Source organism: Callorhinchus milii, unplaced genomic scaffold (genome assembly GCF_018977255.1).
Source record: "Callorhinchus milii isolate IMCB2004 unplaced genomic scaffold, IMCB_Cmil_1.0 Scaffold6, whole genome shotgun sequence".
Taxonomy (NCBI): domain Eukaryota; kingdom Metazoa; phylum Chordata; class Chondrichthyes; order Chimaeriformes; family Callorhinchidae; genus Callorhinchus; species Callorhinchus milii.
Genome location: NW_024704747.1, coordinates 26,575,004 through 26,598,131, shown reverse-complemented (window position 1 = coordinate 26,598,131; position 23,128 = coordinate 26,575,004). Strand labels below are relative to the sequence as shown.

The following is a 23,128-nucleotide window of genomic DNA, read 5'->3' as shown; positions in this document are numbered from 1 at the left end:
ATCACATGGATTAACATATTCATTATTGTCCCTCAGATGCTGGGACCATGTCTTAGATTAGGTGGATTTGGGGGCTTTGGGTAGATTTAAATGATATCTCGCTCTAGAACATAGAGTTAAGTCAATCTGATGGAGAAGCTAGCAATTCTGTTATGTAACTTAGCTCATTGGAGCTTAGATTGGGTAGAATAATAGAAATGAAACTAATGCTTCTTTACTCTATTCTGTCATTTCTTTTCTCTCTGATAATGTTTGTTCATTATGATGTTTTAACATTATATAAAATCTTAATCCATTAAATTTGGATGGATATTTATCTGTTGTTCCAGAATATGCTCCTGGAGGGTCTCTGTACGAATATCTTTCCAGTGATGAAAGTGAGGGAATGGATATGGATCAAATCATGAGATGGGCAACAGAAATTGCTAAAGGTATGAAATCCTTTATAATGTCCATAACTTTCCACCTTTGCGGATGCAGTTTCAGAAATATCGAGAGCAGATTTTCACTGCAATATAATGTCAAAATATGTTGAATTCAGTGATTATCTCAGTCTATAGACAGCCCAGCTGTCCAGAATACTTCAGCATGAATTTTCGTATGAACCCAATCATTTCCCTTTGGTCAAAAAATAATGATCCTTGCATTATTAGACGTATTATATTGAGACAAAAATAAAGTATTCAAACAAACATCCATAGAATTAAAGGGAAAGATAGATGAAAGTTTCAGGGTAGTTGTGGAGAAAGGTTGAGTCCACACAATGATCTATTCGTGCCTGTTGATTGACTTGCCCAAGTGTTTGTTTCTAGCGTTGTATATGATAGCATCTTCTAAAAGTGTGGTGTGTTTTCCCTCTAGGAATGCACTATTTACACATGGATGCCCCAATAAAGGTAATCCACAGGGACCTGAAGTCTCGAAATGGTAAGCTTTCATTCAAAACTTTAGGACTTTTTTGTAACTTTTTCCTTAAGGATTCTCTCAACTCCATTTTAGCACTGTTATTAAACATCCCAAAACTGTATCTTTTCATCCTGTAAGTATTTCAGTTGTTTCAAACGCTCTGAGATGCTACTCACGTGAAAGGTGCAATACAAATGCAAGTTGTTGTTATTGTTTTTCTGTGCTATAACTGAGAGGCTCGGAGGTTGACAGATGGAAAGGTGTAACGTTTCAAAACTCGAGCTTGTAAATGGCAGCTTTGATTGCAAGATTAAAAGTTTAATTCTTTTAAAAGCTTCTAAATTAAAAATTGGGGTAGTGAGTAGTTTGTGTACCATGTATTTACTGTACATATGACTGACTGCCATTCTTATCCTGGTCCTTGCCAATGATGGAACAGGGCTCTCTAAGAGCAAAGTTCATTGGTAAAATCACATTTAGAAATGCCCTTTAGAGTCCAAGGTTCAGTTTATTAATAGTGCTGTATTATTTGGAGAACAAATAACACTACATTGAAACATCAGTGTACTGCACCATGGAGCTGTGCCACATTAGTTATCCCCAAGTTACTATATAAAGATTGTGTCCTTTCTTCATCCTCAATCACATCCCATCAGTTCATTCCAAGCAGCATTGGATAAAGTGTGTAGGTTGTCACTCAGATATTGGAAAGGGGAGAGGAAATGGTGGAGAATTACTTCAAATAAAAATTGTGAAAACTAGTCGATTATTACTATAGGAATAAAGGGAAGTTCAGAATTAATTACTGCAGAATTAGAATTATTTCAGTATTTTACTTCTTTTTTTAAAAAAAAGGATGTATGATAAACACTTGGATTTCAACAAGTATTTTGTAATCTCTGAAATAAATTATATTACTTTTTGAAATAGCTTTTTGAATGTGATCTGTGGAGTCCTGTAGCTTGTGATTAGAGCACTTGCCTCACAAGCGAGAGGACCTGGGTGCGATACCCGGGCAGGAGCGAAACATTAGGCAAGTTTCCTTACTCCACACGCCTCTGTTTACCGAGCAGTAAATAGGAACCTGGTTGTTAGTCGATTGGTGGATCACTTTTCCAGGGATAATAATCCCTTCAAAAACATTTTTTTTAGGGAAATAACAATTTGATCACTCAATCCATGACTGTCTGAGGGCCGCTGCTGTGCGCAATTGGCTGCTGTGTTTCACCCACAAAATACACAGTCAGTTCACTTTACAGCATATTCTGTGAAGCGCTTTGAGACGTCTCGAAAGACGTGTTAAGGCGCCGTCTCGAATGCAAGGATTATTATAGAATTATTTTTAATGTATTTTTTTCATCTTCATTTTCCTTCCAGTGGTGATTGCTGGAGATAAGGTGTTAAAGGTAAGATCATTTCAGTTCTACTTGAGTTGATTTGGGAGAGAGTAGTGTGTTTCTCTAGCAATTTGGCAAGGGTTGCTTTTGTCCGTCTTTGTTTTGTTCCAGATTTGCGATTTTGGTGCTTCAAGATTTCACTCACACACAACGCACATGAGTTTGGTGGGAACCTTCCCGTGGATGGCTCCGGAAATTATTCAAAGTCTTCCCGTGGCTGAAACATGCGATACATACTCCTATGGTGTGGTAGGTAAAAGTACTTTATACAGAGCAATCGGCTCCTTGGGACGTCCTCTCGACGTGGAAGTTGCTATACAAATGTCATTTGTTCTTGTTATTGTTGTTGTTAGAACACAGTGGTCTGGTTTATAAATTCAGACCCCTCCCACCCCCCCCCAACACACTTAAAATTAAGTGCAAAAAAAAATAGAAAATAACGTTAGCAAAGCCTCCTACACACAGCAACGTCTCACAAACAGCCATGGTGCGAGGGCCCAATTTTATCTGGGAGTTTGTTGTCTAGCAGACCAGGAGAAATGGCCTTTTCTCATCAACTAGTGCCAAAGTATTTTTAATGTCCTAACAGGCAGGTGGGACCTTAGTTTAACGTTTTATCCCAGTGACAGCACCCCTGACAATGTAGTACACCCCCAGGCCCGTATTAGAGTGTGACCCCCAGACTGTGAATTCAGCGTCCTGATGTGGGACTTCACCCCACAATCTTCTGACTCGGGAGGCGAGAGTGCTACCAACTGACCTATTTGCCTCTATTCGTACTCTTTCCCACTATCTTCACTCTGACACTTAAATTGCTATGTGCTCATCATGGGATACACAGAGCATTCGTAATAGTAATGCATTGGTCTTAGCTGCTAATGCGCTGAGTTTAGCTGATTGAACTCCAGCGGTATCCCAATCCTTGGGATTTGTCAACCTGTTCTGAACTCTCTGGGATTAGTTTAGCAGGGTATGTTCGTGTTGTGTGCTCTCCATGCCAGACCAATGTAAACCAGACATATATGGAACTCAGTAGTTATTTTGGAAACTCTTGAACATGGTGATGGATTTCTGCATGCATCAGATACCTGGCTGAGCAGAAAAATATGTTTTGCTCACAAACATTTTGAATAGGACGTCTTACAAGCAGAAGGTTGATGTGTTTTATTATTTACAAAGGCCCATTTTTCTGTCAGGTCGCGCACGCTAGCCAGCACTGTCTTCTGCAGCTGTGATGTACTCATTTATACTTGCCCCGTATAACTATTTTTAGAGCGTGGCATAGTATAGTACCAGCAAGGCTAACCTTGTGAGGTGTCCTTTGGGCATCACATTATCTGTTTACAGTGGTCTCCTAAAATTAATGTTCTGTGCTGACTTTCAGTATTCTTTCTGCAATACAGAAATTAAATATTGTCATTCCTCGAACTAATCTTTTATTCCCACCTTTTCATGGAACAATTATTAATCCCCATAGGATCTAGCTTCCTTAAAAAGAGCAGTATTTCTTTTTTTTTTAAAAAAAGTCTTCAGGATGTTTTATATTGGAACCTGTAACGAGGTTTACCTTCCGATAGTAATAACGCAGAACTAAGCGGAGGCAAAACCTGCGACTTTGCAGTCATCAGAATGTAATGTACCAAGCTAATCCGCCTGGCTGTCTATACACCATCACAAGTTCCAACCCTGTTGGGGTTCTGAATTCCACACTGCTGATGCTGGTGCAGTAAATCTTACCCACCTCATACAATTAATATGCGGAGCTTTTGCTACTAACAGCAAACAGAGTTGCTTTGCTCCTCCAGGTAGTTTCATGATCGAGCGAGCGTTCAATTTGATCCGTGTCGGCCTCAACCCGATTTACGCAGCGCGCTCTCGAGCAATTCACTAACCAAACGTAAACGCAGTGTAAATGCAATCAATCTAATTGTCTCAGAACGTTCATCCAGTTTCCTTTCCCAGAGCGCAGTCTATTCTGACATACGGAAAATCATGACCTGGGTCTCTTTTGAAAACTATTCAGGGTGTATTTGTGAAGATTGTCTCATCGACTGTATTTAAATGTTCACTAATGAAGAATGAACAAAATCCTAAAACAATGGTTAGAAGATACTCTATAAAATCCATCCACTCTTTGACGCCATCGTTGGTGACTGAGCCTTCATTTTTTACACTCGTAACATCTGTAATTGCCTCCCTCTACCACTCTGTCTCACCTATTTTCTTTCTGTCTTTAAGTGCCAAATCAAATCCTACCTCTTCGAACACACCCCTCTGTCCACTTTCTCCTCCTCCCCTCCCCCTCTCTCTTACCCCATCCCTGTATGAACAGCTCTATATGAATGCAAGTTGCAAGTTGTAAATGTTGTTTATTAATTTATTAATAAAATGTGATAAAAGGGAATCTATTTTCCAGGTTCTTTGGGAAATGTTGACAAGAGAAATCCCATTTAAAGGTCTCGAAGGCTTACAAGTAGCCTGGTTGGTAGTGGAGAAAAATGAGGTACAGTAATCCCACTTTTCTTTGTAAATGATGTGTATAATTACTTTATAAATACTGTATATTGTTAAGAAATTGTATTTCAATTTTGTTTGAACAAAACCTCTTGAGCATCTTTGCCCTTTCTTTATACTTCATGTTGTCTGTGATCAGTTGCCAAGTTAGACTTGTGATTGGATGTGAGAAACTATTCCCATTTTTACTTCCGGTAAGTAGAGAGTAAATATCTCTCACCATCATAAAACATATGACCTCGCCCAAAGTGGAAACAAATGCAGATACAACTTTGTTTGAGGAACTGACTCTGGTATGTGGCCTGTGGACATGTGATTTGTAATTCAGTCCTGATCATTTTCTAAAATGTGCATTATTATTATTATTATTGAATAGTTACAACCGTAGCATCTTGTATATTGAAAATAATGGCAACGATTTAACTCATGTTTATTCATAGCTAGGTGATCTCATTCACCAGTAATGAACAGCCGACATGTGTTTGAATTTGATCCGTCTTTCTAGAAGACTGAAAACGATTTGGAAGTGACTGCGTTTTATCAAGTGATTAATTAGGAAGCTGGTGGCCTTTGGTTTTTAACTTTTTTTTTTTAGTTTTTAATCATTTGAAGCATCAAGCATTTAAAACATTTATTCCAAAAAACATTGCTCACTTTTACGGACCTGGAATCTCTTCAACATCGCATAGGGCTGTGGATTTGTCCGGTTTATATACATGCACAGTTGAGGGGAGACGGAAGAGAACGAAATACAGTTCTGGACTGTGCTTTTCTATAGCGAATATGCAATATAAACGCAGCTTTAACTGACAATATTTGAGTAAAATCACTTGACGTGACTGTTCAACAACATCAGGCAGGGAGAGAGAGAGAGAGAGAGAGAGACAGCAGTTTTACTAATCGTGTGCATCAGAGAGAAAGGGGAAATGCGCTGGTGTTAAACGCAGGTTAGTTTAACGCAGGATGGTCCAACCAATTGGCTGCTGAGGGCCGGGAGCCGTATTTGAGAAACGTTCACGGGCGATGAACAATATTTTTGTGTTTCCCTTCCAGAAACGTAAACATAACATTATGGGTTACGGAGGGAGCGGGTGGGCTGGCTGAAATGGGGAGGGTGGGGGGCAGATTAAATCAACCCGTGGACCACCAGTTGGACCATCCTAATTAACCTATCGATTCATCAAACAGGGAAAACAAACAGGAAAAAAAACAGTCCACGACTGTTTGTGGATGCTGCTGTTTGCCCATGAATATACAGTCAATTCACTTTGCAGTATATTCTGTGAAGCGTTTTGAGACATCTAGAAGACGTGAAAAGCTCTATATCAGATGCAAGGATTAATATTATTATTCTGATTAAAGCGAAATGTGGTCAGAATTAGATGTGGTTTTGTAACTTGGTGGTTCACCAACAAGGTATCTTATTGAAATTGAAGAATGACAATTTTGACTGATTGCTTACCCATAATATTATTGGGGAAAAACGTTGATCACTTAATCATTCATGTTTTATCCGCCACCTCAGTTTTGAAGGTATGAGCCCGGATCCATTATTAAGCATTTTTCCAGATTGACTTTTATCGTAACATTTTATTTATTTCTGTTGCAGAGATTGACCATTCCAAGCAGCTGTCCTGTTAGTTTTGCAGAGTTATTGCGGCAATCCTGGGTAACTGATCCCAAAGTAAGTACTTAAGACGTTGGATTTATTAGAGTATCACGTAATTATTGTGAGGGTAACTTTTTTTTAGAACTGTCCTTCCATGTACAGGCAGACAAACAGTTGCTACTCTGCCTCCCTGTATTTATTTTGCCATTTTCACATTCTGTACAAATTGTCACTCTGTCGGCACTAAAATAGTGAGATAAATGTAACATATGCCTCGAGATTGGTCATGGTTTTTGGTATCAGTACTGGTTAAACACAAGAACCCACAGTGACGTCTTTTAGTGCACCTTTCACATGTTTGATTAAATGTCGCCATTTACATTCACAATTTGTCAGGAGCAGCAACTCAGAGGTTGGCAACAAACTTAATATAAACAAAGCCTCACTGCTGCGCCAACCAAAGGTTGCAATCGTCACTAACTAAACCAAACAAAAAAATCTAGTTTTGTACCTGCGTTTCTAACTGCGATGGAATACAAAACCTCACGTAGTCGTGTGTTGACGTCCACAACTTGTGGTCACCCTACACATACCACCGGCCAAGTTGCAGCTTACCCAGGCTCCAAACCACAGACGGCTGGCTATACATTTGCAAAAACCAAAAACCACTGTGCAAGTTGCAAGTTGCATGTGTGCAGTCACTTCAAAGTGGTTGTTGCTGCTTTAGAGATAGGACGCAATACAAATAGCGCGGTTGGTGCAACGTCTCAGTGTCATGACTGGCCTGTGAGTGGTTGCTGCACAGCCACATGAGGAAACAGAATTCTCCATTTACACATTAAAAGAAAACGCATATAGATGGTTCTGTGTGAAAATAGTTGTATGAATTTGCAGCGTTTTGTTGCTTCTGATTGAACTTTACAGAAAAGGCCAAGTTTTAAGCAGGTATTGGGGATCCTGGAGGCTATGTCACATGACAGCAAACTCCCAGACCAGTGCAATTCCTTCTTGCACAACAAGGCTGAGTGGAGGTAGGTTTATCCCCTCTTAGTATGTCGGATACGTACGGTAAATGCATAAGCGCCTTGGGACGTCCTCCCGACGTGAAAGGCGCTACACAAATGTAATCTTGTTGTTGTTGTTAATGGTTAACCAAATTTATTAAATTGCCTGGAATATTACAGGGCGATGTGGAGAAAATGTCCAATGCATAATCTCCACCACAATTGGGTGAGCTTCGAAGTGCGTCTTCGAAATTCGACATGAAGTGTGTTTAAACTCAATCCTGATTACTTTTATTTTAGACTACAGCTTATTGAGCCTCTGTTTACCTAGCAGTAAGTAGGAACCCGGTTGTTAGTCGATTGGCAGATCGCTTTCTAGGGGTAATAACCCCCTTCCAAAAAAATAATAATAATTTGGTCACTCAATCCACGACTGTTTGTGGGACACCGCTGTGCACAATTGGCAGGCGTGTTTCACCCACAAAATACACCCACAGTCAATCCACTTTACAGTGTATTCTGTGAAGCAATTAGAGACGTCTCAACGACGTGATAAGGCGCTTTCATCAAATGCAAAGATTATTATTGTTATAAGTGCTGGATTCCTTCCAAAGTTAACACGATTTTTTCCTTCCACGTTATTTGGTTAGGGTTGTGTTTTGTAGGTGCGATTTGTACATCAGTATAATATAAATGTGTTAAAAATACATTCAAACAGTGCAAAAGAATGTTTCATTTTACTTAGTGTGAATGTGTAGGATCCCACTAACTGGCACCAATTTCATTTCTTAAAAAATAATGGTTGAAAGCTCGAAGGGATTTGATGCTTTTCCGAAACAAATGAATAGTAATGTGCAGGCAGGAAAAAAAAATCTATAGCTCTTGGGTATTTATTTGATATTTGTTGATACGAAAAGCTATTCAAATAAAATTGGCGCTACAGGTGGGATTGACTAAAATTATGTCAGTGGGAAAAGAAGAACTTTGTACGTGAATGTATGTTAATCATTTAAACCATTGTCCAGTGGATTATGTGACGCCTTTTGGGACTACTTATTGTTATCTTTTCCTGAGCTATTCAAGTCTAAGGATTTTCTGAGACTCTTATCAGCACAATACAAAAGATCATTGCTTAAGCTATTTATAATGTTGGCATTACTCGTGCTTTTCACTAAGTTGCAATAGATCTTTCAATGCTACGACAGAAGGAAAGATGATAAATCCGAGGCAAAGAGACGAGGAAGGAAGTCACCTCTTCATGATGAGTCATTGTTGGAGGGAGAAGTTGACATATTTAGACCAGATTATAAATGGAAGGCTGGGAAACTAACAGCATTCTATGTGGATCGTAACAGATGAATGTTATTGCTCAAAGTTTCTCACTCACATCTATATTAAGCGATCGCTGGCTTTAGTCCACGCGATGAGGACAGGGATTCTGGAACATGTTCTGTCAGCAGCTAGAGAGCGAGCAGTGAGAGGCTCGCCAGAGCAGCAAAACAATTAAAAGTAAAGAAAAGCACTTGTGAGAAATTCCTCGGAAGTTTGTCACTGAGCCGTCGACCAAGGAAATCAATTAATATCAATTCTTACTGACTGAGTGGAAAACAAATGTTCATGGGGGAAGGATTTTTGATTTGGGTCACGTGCGGTCATATAAATAGTCCTCCTCAGGGTTGAAAATGCGAAGGCACTGCTTCAGCAGATATTAGAGCAGCGGAGGGTCTAAATACTGCAGCTCTGTGTTGTGTAACATGTCTGCCAAAGTGTGCCATCTGTTGCTTTGGATTATACACTGCAGCATGTTATTTTGTCAGCTTTTTGGGGTCAGTTTCGAGATATGAATCGCTCTGTGTAACTATGAAGTGAAACTGTTATTCATCATTTTAAAGGATTAAAATGGTCATCAACACATCTGGAGGATTGTGTTGTATGACTAAAGGCAGCTATAAGACACGATGATCAGAAAGCCAATTGTTTAATTAAAATTTATTTCATAACGCAGGAATAATGCTGATGATTGGATGAGATCACCAGGCATTCAGAACGTCACAAATATATATTTCTTTTGTTCCAATTTTATCCCCTGCTGAGAATTACAGGCATAAAAATATCTGCTGACATAGGTTAAAATAGTATCTGGGCATGTACTGTATTGAAAAGGACATATATAATCTTTACAAACAATGGAGTAAAGTTATTACTTTGTGTGTATTATAAAACCATGTTATTCTTTACTTCACACCTTGGAAATCAACTCTTTGACCAATGTAATTGCCTTAAAGCAGGGATTGAGCTAAGGGAAAAGAGCTTGTTGATGCTACTGTTTTATCACGTAGAATAGATATATTGCAATCTGTGGTATCTGAGCACTTCCAAAAACAAATTAGGAATGTCTTTGTTCATATTCGCAACGGACAGAAATACTGATCCTTTTTATTATCTATTAACTCATTCTTACTGTGAATTTATTGAAGTATCGAAAGCTCTCAACTCCATTTATAGTATCTCTGTGTGTGTATTTATAGCTTCCTGTATGTATAGTCTATATAGAGCTTGAAGCGGTCAACTGAGCTGTTACATTTTGCAAGGAAATCTGAGGATTGGAGAGAGAAAAAGCACATCGAAGAAGCCGGTGCATTTTTGTTGTGAACAAAAACTGTAAACAAAGTAATTGAAATATCACAAAGTAATCCTTCCTTGGAAAGTACATGAGTTGCCACAGTCTTGTGGTGATCAACAAGAAGCTAATGCATGTAGCGACTGTTTGAAAATGGAGTTCCCTATCTAACAGCAAAGTGGACCGTTGATGGTGACTGGTTAGCATTGATGTAACAATCTATAAATATTAGTGATGTACTTCTTCTCATCTGACCTGCTGTAACCGCAATTTCATCAAATATTACTCAAATATCACTGCTTCGTTTTCTAATTGTTTGGATTCATTTCAGTGCTGTAATGTGGTACCATTCAATTTACATTGACATAGCGTCTTTCACAAGAAAATAGCTCAAAGCGCTTAACCATGTTGGCTGGCCACCCGAGCTGAACTTGAGAGGGGAATAACGTCCCAAAATAGAAATAATAGCACTTAAAGTTTGGTCCGAATTGCTGCAGTGCTACTGTCTTGTTCCTTGTGGAGCTTATAAATAGACGTTGGGGTTGATTTCACTCTGTTTCCTTTTATAGCTAATCTATGATCCTTCCAAAAAACAATTAAATCGAGTGAACATTTAGGGAGCTATTGCAGCTTTTCGTTTCCGTTGTTAACCTGTAGATTTGAAGCAGGGTGAGGATGATGCTGATTTGTACGTTTCCAGTTCACACACTGTAATCTAATCTAATTCTGGGGAACTTTGGATGAGAAAATGGTCACGATCTTGCAGGGAGGGGAGGAAAGGAGGATCTTGTTTCTCGTAATGAAAATGTTATTTTCTATATTACGTGGAAGAGAATTAATACATATTTTTTTTAAAAAATTACAAGACTTGGCAGGCTCCGGGATGCAGAATTACAGCAAATAAACAAAAAGACAGTGAGGTTCCAAAAGATTATAACAGTTGAGATTATGTGATGGTTCAGGAAAATACATTAATGCCGTTGGCTACATTTAAAATACTTCAAAAAATGTAATTAAGATATTTAGCACAGTTGTAATGATTAAAAGTGGTATAGGTTCCGCCCAGTACTTGTGAATACTTGCTAGAAAGTCTGTGGATATTTAATTAGAATACAAGTGAGATTCCAAAGCAATTTTATTTGTCAGTGATTGCTACGACTCTTCCCAACAGATGTGAAATCGAGGCCACATTGGAGCGACTAAAGAAACTCGAACGGGATCTGAGCACAAAGGAACAGGAGCTGAAGGAACGAGAGAGGCGCTTGAAAATGTGGGAGCAGAAACTGGTGGAACAGTCCAATTCAGCTGTAAGTCTTCCTAGTGACGGATTTCTGTGGAGATTTTACGTAACCCAGCACACTATAGCATGATTTCACAGTGACGCAAAGATCTTTCACGTTTCACTGTGGTAAACAATCACTTCAAGCAGCAGCATCTTGTACAATCAAAGAAAATCACTCTTCATTTGCTCTCCTACATATAAAAGAAGTTATCTTCTTGGCCAGCAAATCCAGAGACAAATGTTTCAGTTTTAGAGTTCTTTGGGTACGAGCTTATCAAGACATTTCGCTTCCTGTGCATGATCTAGAGCTGCCATTTAGATTCTTCTTTCTTCGTGAGCTCCAGATCATCCACTATTCTACAGCTCTCTCTAGATTCCTCACTCATCTCCCTCATCCTCCAGAGCTAATACAGTTGTCTTCATTCTTGGATGAAGTTTTCTTCCATGTACCAAGTTTCTTGCTATTCTCATTCGACTGTTGACCCATATTCTTTTGGGCTATTTGATATCCTTCCCCCCGGCCCGCCCCCTCCCCACAACAGATGTGTACACAGAAAACACACCCAATGAGGGGAATAAAACAGCTGGATTTCTTGATACAATGCCACATTCTTTCAAATGCAATCCATATAAGTGGTACATACACAATATGTTTATTGGAATTATTGTTAGCCCCCAAAAGGTTGGAACTCCGAGTTCGACTAAATCGAGGAATATTAATTAATACAAGACATAATAAATTACTTTCTGCAAGACAATAAGGGAATGTTGTGTGGATGGATGAAATAACATGATTTGCTGTTAAAAGACTAGTTGTCCAAAGAACCTTACCACAAGGTTTGCTGGCTAAGAGCATTACTCACATTATATGGAAGAGAATATTTGAAGCGCTTTGAGGCGTCTCACCGACATGATAAGGCGCTATATCAACTGCAACGATTATTATTATTATCTGGGGTAAATAATAGCACTTCCATCCAGAAACATGCCAGCACGCCAATTGTGTTTTGCCTTTTCTAAAAAAAATTTAATGCTTTTTTTTTGTGTGTGAAAAAAAAAGTTTTCGTTTGTGTTCATCTGTGGTCTTTCTCTTTTCACCTAGCTTTTCTTACCTATCACTGCAAAGTTTTCTGAAGAGTCTTTCTATGAGTCTAAGACAGAGGAATCAAACAGTACAGAGATGTCATGTCAGATCACAGCTTCCAGTAACGGGGAGGTAGATGGCATGAACAAGAGTCTGCAGGAAATGATGAAAGGCTTTGGCAATATCTTGTCTATGAATCTAGCAGGACCTGTCAAGCAGTCTGGGATCCAGATAAATATGCAAGCCAAACAGAATTCCTCCAAATCTACCTGTGTCAGAAAGGGAAATAAAATCAACATGACAATGGGTTTCGATCATTTTAACTGGTCAGAAGATAGTGATTAAATTTAAAATACAGAGAGCCTTTGGAAAGAAAATTCTTGAAGGGGCAAACGTTAAGCTAGTGAATCAATTGTCATGTTTTCTAAGCCGTACATGAAGTTTCAGCATTTCTAGAGTAGTGTCTATTTTATGCTACGAACTTGTAGCATTTTTCCAAGCAGAATTTGTATGCATGACATATGAGATATTGGTTATTTTCTTATGATGTCGATCGAAAACACTAAAGGCTCAATTTACCTACGAAGAGATTGTTTTAAAATATAAACGTTAAATTAGAAGTGTGTAAAAAAAACACATAATTGTGAAATGCACTGCTATTAAGGAAAGTGTTTCAGCATTGTATTTTCAGTACCAAAAATCAGTTTTATACAACCAATCTGGAACATATTTATATAACCTTCAAGTATTTACATTATTAAAGCCTGTTTCAATGTGGACTACCTTTCTGTGCTAGAGTGTTACCTATTTTCTATTTCTTTTTTTCAATAAACTCTCGATAGTAGCTTGATTACTGTTGTCTGGGTGCTATTTCCTTACAGGCGTACTCATTTTTTAAGATCATTTCTGCGTCCATCTTGAGTTGCCATTTATAGGTCTCGCTTTTACTTAGTGGTTTCACATCCTGCCGTACAGCAGCGACTTAACAGCGTATCAACTGCCACTAGAGTTCAGTCATCTTCCACCGCTGAGCCCCTTCCTGGCTCAACTGGTAGGAGGTGCCTCTGTAGAGAGTGATTGACAAAGTGGGTCAGTAACAGATACTCGGCTTACTAGGCCAGGCCTCCAAACTGTTTGTGTGTCACAGTGGGACGCTCGCAACTCGGCTCGTTTTCTGTTAAGGCACAAATTAAATGCAAAGCTTACAAGTTATCGAATGGCCCACATCTCGAAACACAGAGCGCTAATAACATTTGGATCCCCACGTTTTGATTAAACTGATTGCGCTCTCTGCTCTGGCAGACAGCTTTTTCTGTTACAGACAGGGAAGTTTATATTTGCAGCGAGCGACAGAGGGTATAGGATGTGGCAGTCAATCACGGTTCCTGAAATATAAATTTAGTGATCCGTAAAACCTCATTTTAATTGGGTCCAATTACATCTTAAATTGCCTAAAGGGGAGCTAGCCCCGAATGATGAATTCGGTTATTTCATTAGCTTTTTTTTNCCATCATGTCCTATTGTGGTTTCTCTGCCATTTCTTTTTCCTGTGGTCAGGATGCTCTGTAATTGCTTGCGTTGGTTTTAAAGCGAGTGGAAAATGTCACGGAGGCCAAGCTTTACACAGTAAGTAGCAGTCCTCTGTGCCATCACACTACTCGTGATTTTTAAGAGAAAGTCATGTCGTGGTGACCTTGGAGGTTTAAATAAGCAATTAGAGTTGCTTTACAGCCGTGAGTAACTGCAGACAGTAACCACAGGGAAAAAAATGAATCGGAGAGCGCGAGTAATGAAAGCACTGAATAAACCGCTTTGAGGTGGCAATCACGCTGATCATTTTGTGACATCTGCATATTTGCTGAAACCTGACCCGGTTTCATTTGCTGAAGTTACCTTATAATATTGTCCAATTACAGATGTAAATAAAAAAACATAGTTTGCTGCTCACTGTTCTGGCAATCCATCTTAAATCTGGTTGGAAAGCAAATGCAAATCGAGCACTCACTCTGTGACAGATAGCTGAGAAACCTTCTTGACGCCTAACGCATTAGTGTTGCACACTGTATGGAATCACAGACTATTTAGCAGAGATGGGGCTTATTAATAAGTCACAAATATGTTTTGAAAACATTGCACGTGGATCATTTGTATGGTTTCCGGCATTAAATTCAGCACAGTATGAGAGTGTGGAAAAAGTGTTTTCAGTTGTACAATAGAAACACAACAGCAAAAATAGGACAGCCATGCAAACCTCTTCTCTCTCAACTCATGCTTGCTGCCAATGCTGTTGAGTTATTACACACATTCTCGTGCCTTGCACAAAAGCCTTCAATCATTCAGAACAAGAAATACTTCTTTGCAAACTACTGTTGTTTAGTCATCGCATTTTAGTGAAAAGCGTTTTCAAAAACGCAGCTTTTCGTGCTCTTGCACAACTGAATTCCTTGCAAAGAAGCACAAATTACTTTAGAAAATAAAATGCATTGAAGCAGGTACATGATTAGAGAATGGAGGGTGTTTTATTTTTACAGTTGTCAGACAGACATGTGTAAGTCATAAGGACCTTTAGTCCTAAATTATCATAGGTCAGCTTTGTTTCCCTCAAGTGCCCTCACAATCATGGTGATGTATTTACTTTAGATACTGAAATACCTCATTTGGATTTTCCATTGATAGATTGCTTTATATAGTTTTTGAACTTTCCTCATTTTAAAAAATATTTTGCTGCAAGCAAATTAATAATGACGCATGCATTTTCTGGTCAAATCAACTTTCAAAATAGCTGTACCAATGAAACTTTAATATTATAAATGCAACACTTATTATTTAATATTAAATGTTCATATTATTAAATTCAAACTCACACCTGTTTGCTTAAAATCAAATAGAAATAGAAATGCTGGCCAGCACGTGGGATCGCTTCTGAAAAAGAAAAATAGATTGTTTCTGGAGTAGCCCTTTATCAGTTCCACCCACTTCACTTTATTGTACTGTATATTTGAATAATTAAAATTAATATTGTGTGCTATGTAGGCACCAAACTTGAGAAATAATGCCCTTTAGGTCAAACATTATGAGCTACGTGAGCAGAAAGGTTTAAAATTTGAACATTCATTAGATATGATTTTTCTGATTTTGTATGACTTTTTTGTGTACAAAATCATAGTAAATAATAATTCCAAAACGTACTGTATTACCATTGGCCATGTGCATTGGTCAGAATGAAATACTTGATAGATATCAGTGCCATCTACTGGATGTAGCCTATCATATCAATAGATAGATATGTATATAAAAAAATAGATGACAGTACTTATTTCTTCCCACTTGGTGTTTCGGAAGGTAGAATGATTACTGAAGTTACTTCCACATTGTTTGTATATTTTGTTGACCTGAATTGAGTCGTATTGAAAGAGTTTTGCAAGGCTCCCAGTGTTTGCTCTCGGCAAGCCCACAAAATACACAGTCATTCCACTTTACAATATATCCTGTGAAGTACTATGAGACGTCTTCACAACGTGCTAAGACAGTGTAGTTACTTCTCAGTAATGCATACCCACTCTTTTGTTACTTGTAGCAGCAGTTTGTCTTTCGTTCTTGTGATTGTTTACTAAATATTAGCAGTTCTATGTCTTCAGGTTGAATATAATATTCTAATCATGTTTGTAGGGAAATTCTATTCATGAACAATTGACATTGTATTTCAAGGGAAAGTGACACTAAAATATTTAAGAACTAATGTTCAGATATTTTAAAAGGAAGGTGTATCCATTGTGAGATGATTTCTGGTTGTGATGACTTCACAGTCAGTCAAACAATGTTGACTTACAACACCACTAGCACATTACAGCACCAATGTATTCTCTTCTACTCCACTTTAGCCTCAAAGCATCTCCATGGGAAAGATGCACTTAGGTTCCTCCCATTCCCACATACTTACTTTATTAAAAATAGCAACTGCATTCACCCCCAACAAATGATAAACATATATTGAATCCCTATTCCATGGGTCTGATGGACCAGCCTTCTGTGCCGTGCATTTCTATGGTTCTTTCAGTACCTTTGTAATACAAATTTCTCCAGTCATTGTTACATTACTTGGAACAGATTAACACCAAAGTTGTCATGGTGACCTCTCCCACCAGAAATCCTTCAAAAAAAACAATAATAAATTGGTCACTCAATCCACGACTGTTTGCCGGACGTTGCTGTGCGCAATTGGCCGCCGCGTTTCACCCACAAAATATACAGTCAATTCACTGTACAGTATATTCTGTGAAGCGCTTTGAGACGTCTCGAAGACGTAAAAAGCGCTATCTCAAATGCAAGGATTAATATTCACTATTGCCTTGTGGCACTAGTTAATAAATGGATATTGCAGAGTTTGTAATTTCCTATAAATATTTAACATGCAAAGCCGTTTTGGGGAAAAATATAACACGAGTTAACAAAACGTGTAACAGGGAAGGCGGTTGATTCCATCAAGATCAAGCCTGCAGAACTTCATTCTATTCCGTACTTTACCCAACCTACTCTTGTCTCATGGTGAAAGGTCTACATTGATGCTCCCTGACTCCCAAGGCTACTCGAACCAAAATAAAAATATTCATCCAACGATGCTGTTGAGCTAAACCTGACATTGAACCTGATTTCAATCCACAGACAAAATATCTCCCGATTACAATCCTCCCCAGCACCTTAAGCATTCATCGCGTTTAAGCAGAATCCACCTATAGCCTTTTTTTTTGAGAGAGTTAATTGACACACATTCGACTATTTTTGTCGGTAACTTATCCTGAACCAGAAGCAAAATTATACAAATAGAGAGCAACGCTCGCGTGACTTTAAAACAGAAAATATATTTTCACACCGATAATATCTATGAACAATGCACAGTTTATTGCAGTTTTCCAGCCAGAAAAAAATCATTTGGTATTTGCCAAACTGGGACCTATTATTCAAGTATTATCAAAACTATATCATACATATCTGCTTTATAAGTAAGGCATAACTTTGCTGTTTAAATCATACGATTAAAGTTTCAGCATCCTGGTGGCCTGGTAGTTCTTACAATGTAGAGTTAGACTGCCATTCCAGGGGCCTAATGCTAAGATGAGCTCACATTCAGACTAAGCTACCTTATATGGATAGGGTTTTCTCAACCTCACTTGAGCTACCAGATGGAGTGTGTCATTGTGGCAGATCCATTTTATCTCCGGAGAAAAACAGACTCGTGGGGAAAACCGTCCAACCCATAAAGCACGCAAAGCAATTGACCAATAAACAGCGACCGTGGAGAAGTCGCTGCCCCAAAAAGCACTGCCCAAATATCGCTGAATATACAGTTGAATCCCACCGAGTCGCAGAGCCAGAGAGATCAAAAAGGGGAGAAATTGTAAGGGCAATGAAAAGCTACAGACCGTGAAGCAGAAATAAACATTTGCCTCTTGAAAACCTGCCTCGTTACAATTCCTGTAGTGAGGTGTTATGATACATTCAGAAAACATCTGTCAAACTTCATGATGTAAGGGCCTGAACTTAAATGCTGATCCACAGATGAGTAAACACATGTGGGTTTGGGTGGGGGGGGGCGGGATACTTAAGGTATGACGACATGCTTTGATTTTTTTTGGCCATAGTACAAATGTTTTCCATGTGTCAGTCAGTAATCGATGATTTTTACATTGAAGATCAGTAATTATATTTAAACGTAATCACATTATATTTGGGATTCGATCCTTAAAAACCCTTAATGTTCTGTAAGATACAAACTACCTGTTTTTTTACCCAAACTATATCTACTTAACCCAAATCCTTGACCATTCAGCGCCTTGCGACATCCTCCCGATGTGAAAGGCGCTATACAAATGTAATTTGTTGTCGTTAATGTGAATATGATCACACAGTAATGTTATCCATTTCTATTCTTACATACAGTTACTGCCATCCCTAGATATATATGCTTGGACAGAGGAAGATGTGGTAAGCCTAACTTCACTCTAAATCTACTATTTCAAATGGAAGTTACTTTTCTTGTGAAGGCAGATAATGATGTGTTACTGCCACTATTATTGAGAATTGCATTTCTGGCTTTGAAATCCCCAAACTCCGATTTTAGAATTTTGTTGGTTTTGTAGTACAAAATATGAAATGTTGGTTATTTGTTTTTTTTGCCATAATCTTTTCCCTCTTTTTGTACAGTACTTTTGGATACAACAGCTAACAGATAAAGGTAACCCTACATTCTTATGATTTTACACTACTTACTGTTAGTTTCACTTGCATATATATAACGTGAAGGCTGCTCTATAAATGCAAGTTGTTTCTACAGTAGTTTTGTTGCTTTTGCAGGTAATGTGCATTTTTGTGATTTTATAATCATAGGTGATGCTCACTGTGATATGAAAGGGTTTGCTGAAAAGTTTAAGAGTCACCACATCACAGGGCAAAGGTTACTTTTGTTAGCGGAACAAGATATGAAAGACATCGGAATATACTCAAAAGGACACATCATTCATTTAAAGGTATGAATAATAATAAAGATAATAATCCTTGCATTTGATACAGTGCCTTATCACGTCGATGAGACCATCACAGAGATGTCTCAAAGCACTTTACGGAAAATACTGTAAAGTGGATTGACTGTCAGAAGCGAATTGTACATAGCAATGTCCCACAAACAGTCATGGATTGAGTGACCAATTTTATTTTTGGAGAAATTATTACTCCCAAAAAGTGATCTGCCAATCGATTAACAAATATTAATAACTAGTAATTAATGGCTAATAACTAACACAATTCAGTGATTTAACTTAAAAAAAGTTCCACTAATATATAATAGGTCATATAGTGCTGTGCAGCATCTTAAACCTATTAAAGTGGTAGATGATACTGTTTCACAGCGATGTTAATCCAGTCGAGGACCTTCCTTTGTGACACAGTGGACAAGAAAAGCTCTGTGGCAGATGGAGGAAGAATAGATTCCTAAATATACATCACAATCCCATGGCTCATATTAAACAAAATTACTGCTACTAGTATAAATGTGGTACATTTCAATTAGAGTCTGATAGTTTGAAAGATGTAATATTCATCACAAGAGCATTTGTCACTTCAAGTGGTCAAAAAAAACTCCTTTGCTCCGTTAAAGTCAAAACTCAGCAGCTTGTGAAATAAGTGTCAAATATATTCAGGACAATTCCTTTAACTGTTAACAATGCGTAAATGTAAGTTGGTGAAAAAGATGGAGGGATCACCTGCTGTTAACAAACAAATCTCTGTTGATCTCTTTCAGACCGAAATTGAAAAGCTGACGCTTGACTACTTGAGCCTATTTCACTTTCCTCCTTTAATCAAGGTCGGTAAAGAAAAGTAACATCGTCTTTATCTACCACGCATGCAATATATTTGTCGAAGGAGTTACAGATTTCCGCAGTTTTCTGCATTAGATTTCATTTGTAATTGTTTGCATTTACTTCCCTTGATCAAAAAATGCAGAACTGTTGCTTGAACACTAATGAGCAAATGTCAGATGCCACAAATTTATAGAAACCTTATCTCAACATGTGTAGCACAGATTTATTAAGTACCTGCTGATAACCTCTAATGGTATTTTGAATTATTGGCTCCAAAACATGTAGGATGCCTGTGGAGCATTTCCGATTTTGTATTTTGTACAAACAGTTGTGTTGATTACTTGATCAGACAGGTCAGGTCTAAAACGGGATGCACAGCTACCATCCTGTGAATCGGAGGTTGATTCAGTCGTGTATTATGATTTTCATGGTTTGAGTCCACAGACTAGATGTAAATCGCATTTACAGGAACTGTCAGAGAACAGCACCTGAATGTCAGCCCATCTTTCCTTTCCGGGTGCTGATCGCAAGAAAGTTTCCCAGCTTGTTTTTCCTTTTTCTTAAATCTCAAATGCCTTTTAATTTGTTTCCAATTTGCGTTAAAGTGTGTGGATTCCTTTGTTTTTTTATTTTCAATGTGGATTTTAAACAATGCACATCGACTGACTAACATATGAGATTTCTTTGCTGGAATAACTTCAACAATGTAGCCCTGCTGTCCCTGTTAAACACTCCTTGTAAGTAGAATACATGACAGATGGTGATGTGGAACTTTTCCTTTAAAGGGGACTGAATCTGAGGAAGAAGACAACCAGGAAAAAACAGTGAATCTGGAACTAGTTTTCGGATACCATTTAAAACCAGGGAAAGGATCTCAGGTAAATCCAGTTTCTGAATCGATGTTCTACTCTTGTGCTGAAGGACGCAAGAACTATAAATGCACTCACGTTGCTGAAATTGTTGAACAAATAAGAAGAATTGGGTCACTCAATCCACGACCATTTGTGGGACACTGTTTGTGTGCAATTGGCTGCCGTGTTTCGCCCACAAAATACGCCCGCAGTCAATCCACTTTACGGTATATTCTGTGAAGCGCTATGAGACATCTCAACGATGTAATAAGGCGCTATATCAAAGGCAAGGATTATTATTATTATAAACATGACAACAAACCTTTAAGAGATATTTTATTAAGTTCATCAATGTGGATCTTCAACCCACTCATCTCAGTGTGTTCTGTTTTGTTCTGGAGAAACTGAATCTGCAAATCACAACAGGAAGATTTATTCTTGCTGCCTGCTTTGTGATGTGGTTGCAGCTGATGTTTCCAGCTCCAAAAACAAATCCCAGCAGAGATTTGCTCACAGTTCTTGTCTCAAACATCAGTGCCATGGAGCAGTTTTGAAGGATGGTGAATGCTGTGTAGTTCAATACTAGTTTTGAAATCAACCGCATACAGTAATCCAAAAGTAACTAAGACATGAGCAAATTAATCTGGTTCGCCTCAAGATCTCAACGGCTTAATTGGTAAAGCTACGACCGATGTTGAATTGAGTTGCGGCTGCAGTGTGCAGGGACCAGTGTTATAAAGTAGAGGGAATGGTGTTGCTGTAATGTTGAGATGCTGGTAGACACCTCTTGAATGGTAGTTCTAAGGGCTCCTTTGGAGACAGAGGCACCAACAGTAGGAAGTATAAAGGCTTTTCAGCGCCAGCTGGCATCTTAATGGCCTTGGGCAGACTAGGCTCCCAACCCACTTCTATTAGATAGCGCCGTGGTTGGTGCTTATCTGGCCTGCACAGACCATCCCCAGAGATCATGGAAGGTCCACGACTGGAAACAAAAGTCTTCATTCATGACACCCCCACAACCATGTACAGTGTTTGCAAATTCAGACACACTCCGTTGTTCTTCCACGACTCCTAAATCTGCCCTACAGTATTAATCAGGTGAATTTGCAGCACTGCATTACAACACTGCTTTGGATTGAGGCAGCACCTGCCATATAAAGGGGATACACACAAACAGGTTCAGTTACCAAAGCATTTTTTTCAAGGTTTGTTGTTTTTCCTGGAATCTACCTGCTTTCGAGATTTTGAAGCGCGTTAGTTATATTTTCCTGATATAACGTAAGCAATAGGAGGACCGTGAGGTTGTTTAGTAAGTATTTTATTACACAAAGTACTGAGAATACACCGTATAATGTGATTAACCCTTGCTTGTGTTCAACACAAATTTTCAAAGGTGTTGCTTGCAAAACAACAGAAGAATTGGAATTACGAGCAAAGATTCTTCTTATTATTTATTATAATTTTACCTCGTTCACTCTGTATTCCACCAAGACCTTTGATGGCATTTTTCTTCCCCATCATTTTATAAATCTTTCATTTTTGGAGATTTATGAAATGAATGGGTAAAAGATCCTTTTCCCTGCTTATTTGTATATTCCGAGATCTGGCGAGAAACGAGATTACTTTCTCAAGTTGTATTTTATCTCCAGACTTTTTTGGGGGTAAAAATGACTCATTTTGTGTTCTCTGAAAAGCCGATATCATATAGGCAGGTCCCATTTAACACTGCTGAGCCGAGGTTGGGTTGAATATAATCAAAAAGGGTCCATTTAGTCAGAAGTCATTTTCTTTTCAAAAGGCAAATGTTATTTAATCTTTCAGCTGTTCATTGTGCCACCATAAATACTTTCTTTTTTTGCTGCAGTTGTGGGGCTGAAATGAGCCCACTAATTGCCTCCTATTTTCAATGACATGTGGTGGTTTAGTGGGAAGGGAACCCAGCAGGGAGGAGGAAATACGAGGCTGAGAAAATGAGAGCTAATTATTTTCACTTGCTCATGTCAGGTTGGTGTCGGGCTTGTTTTTACAAACTGGAAGGTTTAGCACTAAATAAAACAAACCGGCGTCATGTTTTTATATACTGGCAATGTCATGAAAGCAGCTGCATGGCAAATAATGCCTGCAATTGCATGGACACCATCTGACTTCAACTGTGTGTCTGTGCTAATGACTGTATCACAGTGGTGCCAAGTGAAAGGTGCTGAATTATGTATGATTCTTCATTAGTGCAGTAATAGTTCTGTACATCATTATGGGACATTGTTTCCGCTGAGGCGATTAAAAAAAANTCCTCTGTTCAGGACCTGGTGGTAACCCATACTTGCTAGCGAGGTCCACTTGTGTAGTCCTATATGAACATCTTCCTGTAGATTCCTTTTTATTTATAAATGTCCCATGGGATGTTATAACAGTAGGCAATGACATTGTAAACAGAATGGAATAACACAGATTAACAGATAAGTATCTGATCTCAGGACTCATTTCCACTTAAAAACAAGCACAATGA

The 23,128-nt window shown here is 38.5% G+C and overlaps 1 protein-coding gene across 4 annotated transcripts in view; it reads left to right on the top strand.

The window, feature by feature from the left end:
• Positions 1 to 23,128, top strand: part of map3k20 (mitogen-activated protein kinase kinase kinase 20) — a 40,068-nt gene that overhangs the window by 8,234 nt on the left and 8,706 nt on the right. For 3 of the 4 annotated variants that reach the window (XM_042336015.1, XM_042336016.1, XM_042336014.1), the window contains 13 exons: positions 330 to 431; positions 862 to 927; positions 2,284 to 2,312; positions 2,415 to 2,552; positions 4,720 to 4,806; positions 6,427 to 6,501; positions 7,351 to 7,457; positions 11,222 to 11,357; positions 18,354 to 18,398; positions 18,618 to 18,648; positions 18,801 to 18,940; positions 19,711 to 19,773; positions 20,557 to 20,649. In XM_042336015.1, the coding sequence (XP_042191949.1) occupies positions 330 to 431; positions 862 to 927; positions 2,284 to 2,312; positions 2,415 to 2,552; positions 4,720 to 4,806; positions 6,427 to 6,501; positions 7,351 to 7,457; positions 11,222 to 11,357; positions 18,354 to 18,398; positions 18,618 to 18,648; positions 18,801 to 18,940; positions 19,711 to 19,773; positions 20,557 to 20,649 (1,112 nt within the window). Of the gene's footprint in view, positions 1 to 329; positions 432 to 861; positions 928 to 2,283; positions 2,313 to 2,414; positions 2,553 to 4,719; positions 4,807 to 6,426; positions 6,502 to 7,350; positions 7,458 to 11,221; positions 11,358 to 12,434; positions 13,267 to 18,353; positions 18,399 to 18,617; positions 18,649 to 18,800; positions 18,941 to 19,710; positions 19,774 to 20,556; positions 20,650 to 23,128 lie in introns of those variants that run through there. The other variant, XM_042336017.1, reaches the window with a different exon arrangement.